The sequence below is a fragment of the Ixodes scapularis genome, unplaced genomic scaffold (genome assembly GCF_016920785.2).
Source record: "Ixodes scapularis isolate PalLabHiFi unplaced genomic scaffold, ASM1692078v2 PGA_scaffold10__122_contigs__length_95168666, whole genome shotgun sequence".
Classification (NCBI taxonomy): Eukaryota; Metazoa; Arthropoda; class Arachnida; order Ixodida; family Ixodidae; genus Ixodes; species Ixodes scapularis.
Window position 1 is genome coordinate 88,649,122 of NW_024609836.1, and position 5,033 is coordinate 88,654,154.

At 41.6% G+C, this 5,033-nt stretch overlaps 1 protein-coding gene across 1 annotated transcript; it reads right to left on the reverse strand.

Moving 5' to 3' along the window:
* Nucleotides 1-3,892: 3,892 nt before the first annotated feature.
* Nucleotides 3,893-4,654, reverse strand: LOC115328194. Its single transcript, XM_029989390.2, has one exon. It carries the CDS (start codon nt 4,652-4,654, stop codon nt 3,893-3,895), a length of 762 nt encoding a protein of 253 aa, XP_029845250.2.
* Between the last annotated feature and the right edge of the window lie 379 nt (nt 4,655-5,033).

The following is a 5,033-nucleotide window of genomic DNA, read 5'->3' on the forward strand; positions in this document are numbered from 1 at the left end:
GCTTTTGAAGCACAGTTTAAACGACAACTTTTTATTGATATAAACTTGAAGGATGTAGAAGCTATATAAAAGCAGCTTGATTGTTGGTTTAAAAATATTTATTTGATCAATGTTTTTTGTTGCGTTTTTCTTGCAATGGGAAGAAAAAGGGGAAAATAGATGGTGCTATGGAGATTTTGGCAGCCTTGAAATGTCAGCGGTTACTCCAAAAATTGAAAGTGATATCAACTAACACCCAAAAATACAATGATTAAAAAAAGGAAAGGAATGAGTAGGGAGTAACAGCCCAGGCCTGACACGACTATATTAACACACACACACGCACGCACACGCGCACAAAATATGAGCGCCACGGACCACTTGCTACAAAACACAGAACAAAAACAGTTGTTGCTGTTGATGCTGTTGATGCTCATTTTTGTGCCATCAGCTCGAAGCACATGGAAAGAAAGCTCGCACTGCGGAACCCAGGATCCTGGGCTCAATCCCCACCCCTGCCCGTTTCGATCTGGATGAGCATCGTACTGGTGTGCGGTCGTGTATCACTACTGCCTGGTACACGTTAAAGAACCCAGGCTAGCGGTTGCACTGCACTGGCTAAATTTCTCATCTACCGCTGGGAGACTCGTCGCCCGTTGAGGCAGACCAAGTTCCAGGCTTTATAAACCAGAACCCAAGTCTTACATTCCCCACTGGTCTTAGAAGCCTATCAATTAGGGGTTGGCAAATATTCAAAATTTCGATTACGAATTGAATATTATACATTTAATATTCGTATTCGATTCGTAAACTAAGTCTTTGGTATTTTTCGAATATTCGTCGTAACACGAATATTCGAAATCAATAGAATTTATTTATTTATTTATTTATTTATTTACCCTCAAGGCCCCGAAGGGTATTACAGAGGGGAGTGGGGGGATTAGGTGACAAGGGTACAGTTGTTGATACATAAAATATAATACAGTAATTAATACACGCTTGCTCAGACACTTCAAAAAAAATTTACACAATGTTATAACAGTAATACGAACTAGAAAATGGTTAATCAAAATGAACAAACAATGCATTTTTAAAATCAATAATACTGGTTATGGAGGCTATGTCAGCGGAAAGGCGATTCCAATCAGAGCTAGTGCGAGGAACAAAGGAGTTATAATAAGTGTTACTTTCGTAATTTGGCATACCGACTTTGTACTGGTGATCTACGCGAATGAAACATAAGTAGGTGGCGTTAGAAGTTCACGGCGCATGAATGGGTTATTATGGTAAATCTTATGAAATAAAGTAAGGCGGGAAATGCGTCTACGGTTCATTAGTGTGGGTAAACCAAGGCTATTTTTCATTGAAGTAACGCTGGATGTACGATGGTAATTACAGAGTATGAAACGTGCTGCACGATTTAGAACTGATTCCAATGTTGCAATGATAGTATTATGACCAGGGTCCCAGATAGAACATGCATATTCAAGTTTAGTACGTACTAAAGTGGTATATAAAAGGAGTTTTAGTGACACTGGTGACTGTGAAAAATTTCGTTTGAGATATCCAAGCACGCGATTGGCGTTGTTAGTTCCGTAGTCAGTGTGAGTTTCCCAGGAAAGATCAGAAGTTATGTAAACACCTAAGTATTTGTAAGAGGACACAGACTGGAGCGGAGTGTCGTCAATGTAGTAATTCGAGCATATGTTAGTATGACGGGAAACTCTCATAGATTTACATTTATTAAGATTGAGTTGCATCAACCACTTGTCGCACCAGTTAGATACAGAGTTAAGATCAGATAGGAGAACAGAGATGTCAGAGTTATCAGTTATTTCTCTATATAGTACACAATCATCAGCAAATAAACTAATATTAGAGGAGATACATTCAGACAGATCATTAATATAGATGAGGAAAAGTAGCGGACCTAAAACAGAACCCTGGGGAACTCCAGATGCTACGGGAGAAAGTGAAGAGTTAGTACCATTGGCATGCACAAATTGAGAACGGTTGGTTAAAAAAGATTCTATCCAGCGTAGCACGTTCGGATCAATGTTGTTTTTGCTAAGTTTTAATCGGAGTATCCGGTGAGAAACGTTATCGAAGGCCTTAGAAAAATCGAGGAAAACGCAGTCTATCTGGGAGCCTCGGTCAAGGACAGAATGAAGCTTATTAGTGAAGAGTAGAAGCTGTGTTTCACAGGAAAATGATTTGCGGAAGCCGTGTTGAGTTGGGTGAAAAAAAGAATTCGATTCTAGGAAACATGCGAGGTTAGAATATATGACATGTTCGAGTATTTTACAGGGAATGGATGTTAAAAAAATTGGCCGGAAGTTGCTCGGTGAGGAGTGGTTGCCACTTTTATGAATTGGAATCACCTTTCCAACTTTCCAGCCTTCGGGAAGGCAGCCTTCCTCCGATGATTGCTTAAAAATCATTGATAGTATAGCTGATGAATACGACTTCGTGTTCTTTAAAAATTTAGAGTTAATATTGTCAATACCGGATGAGGAGGAGAGCTTCAGGTTATTAATTATTGCAGCTATACCATCATATGATATTAATATTGGATTCATTGGCAAAACGTCAGTGCAATTAAAGTTGGGGTACACAGAAACATCGGTGGAAGAAAAAGATTGTATAAATATATCGTTTAGCAATGATGCACACTCATCTTGACCTACTCGTTCCCCATCTGCGTTTGTAAGCTTCAGGTCACCGTGGTTATCATTAGGTTTGATTAAGTTCCAAAAGTGGCGAACATTTGTAGATAAAATGTTGGGCAACGTGTTAGTAAAAAAATTGCGTTTCACTTCCAATACTGCACGTTTATATTCCTGCTCGGCGTAACGATAGGCGTTAAAATGACTATCTTGTTTTGAAATTTTGGCTACACGAAAGAGGCGTTTCTTTTTATTGGAAAATCGTTAAAGTCTGGTGTTGTAACAAGGGGAATTGCTTTTGGAAGATAATGTGCGAACAGGAATATAAGTGCTTATTAGATAGTTAACTTTGTTTCGAAACAGGCACCAATTTTCATCTACAGAGCTTTCAAAGAAATTTTCCACAAAGTAACTCAGAAATTCACACAATTCACTATTTACAGCCGTAAAGTTAGCTTTTCCGTAATCACGAATCTGTTTAACTATTTTCGGGGAATGACTTGTTGTAATATTTAAGGTAAAATGCAGCAATAAATGATCACTAAAACCAAGCAGATAGGTAATAGGGGAAACAAGGTCGGCGAAGGTTCACAATACAAGATCTAACACTGAGGCACAGGAGGGCGTAATTCTGGTGGGGCGAGACACTAGCTGAGAGAAATTGTAGTCCGAAAATAATCTGAGGAATTTGTCGCTGTCAGACGAAAAAGGACTTGCGTAAGCTGTTTCCGCCGACCACACAATATTTGGATAGTTAAAATCACCCAGAAGGATGACGTTTGGTGTGGGAGATCGCAAGGTCACTGCACTGATTACGTCATGAAGTTTGTTCAGAAAGCTATCGTCACTTGAGGGAGGGCGGTAACAGGCACCCAAGATATATATATATATATATATATTTTTTTTTTTTTGTGATTCACGGAAAGGCAAACAAAGACTGTTTCGAGGTCACTCGTAACATTCAAATAAAGGGAATCTATATGTTCGGCGACTGCAATCAGCACACCTCCGCCTTGGCGAGCTTCCCTATCAGTGCAATAAATATTGAAGCGTTTGTTAGTAGTTAGGATTTCGTTATCATGAATCTTGCTAGAGAGCCACGTTTCTGTCAAAACTACAACATCAGCCCCGGTGGAGTCAATGGCAGAGCATAAATCGTCGCGATTTCGCATGACACTTCGGATATTAGTAAACAGAACATTAATTATTTCGGGCGCGAAAGAAGAACCACTACCCCTCGCACAATGTTAGGGCAAGGCAGATCGGGCAGATGCTGCGCGGGCACTTAAATTTGGTGCCACGTTATTTTCGAGGGATGACGAAGGTTGATTATTATCGCCTCCAGGGCTTCTTGTATGTGTATTAGTCTTGCCCGGCCTTCTGTCATTTCCAACTTCATACACCCCGTCGTTCGCATTTTCATGCATGAAACATTTATTGTTCACGTAAAGCTTATTGTAGCGCAGTTGGAAGACGCTCTTTTGTAATTTTCCAAACTCAAAAAGTTTCTGTCTTGCTTGGCCCCTAGCCGGGGAATAATCTTCATTAGCCGTTATGCCGCAGGCTTTAAGCTTAGGTCGTGATTGTAGGATTTTTTGTTTTGTTTGGAAAGAAGAAAACTTGACAATCACTGGTCTGCATCTTCCGACTGCATACGAACCAAGCCTGTGAGCACGTTCGACGCATTCATCAGAAACTTGCAGACTCAGTGAAGTAGATAACGCATCTAATATTTTTACTGTTGACTGTTCCCAAGATTCAGAGGCGGAAACTTCAATACCGTGAAACATAATATTGCCCCTTCTTGAGCGGTCCTCAATATCGTCCAGGCGCTCGTGCAGTCTTTGATTGTCCCTAATAACAGACTGCATTAATCCCTCGGCGGCCAATAGTTCTTCCCGGGTTGCATCGAGAGTTGCAACTTTGCACTCAACTCCATCGAGCCGATTTTGGATGTCGGTGATAGATAGAGCGGTGCAGAGGGACTGTCGGCGCCGGCATGAACGCATGCGTTTAGTCTCCTATCAGTTTCTACGAGCGCGGATAGATCGCGCTGTAATGCAGTTGGGCCACCGCTCCCGCGTTCCAATTACTTCTGATCGTGACTGTACATCCTGCGTTGTTGAAAGAGTATCGTGGGATTACCGCTGGTACGCCAGGGAAAGATCAATCGGCGCTAACGGACTTCGTGCGCCGCACGGAGCCCCTGCCAGAAAAGAGAGTGCGAGTGCTAAATAACAAGCTGGCCGCCATGGTGGCGCTCGATTTACAACCTTACAGCTTTGTGGAAGAACGCGGCTTCAAATAACTTCTGGCAGAAACCGTTCCCAACCATCGCCTACCATACCGCGCTACACTCTCGCGCGTGCTTGTGGCACGGATGTATGA

Coding starts and splice junctions, on each gene's coding strand:
- LOC115328194 (XM_029989390.2), bottom strand. CDS start 4,654: ATGCGTTCATGCCGGCGCCGACAGTCCCTCTGCACCGCTCTATCTATC.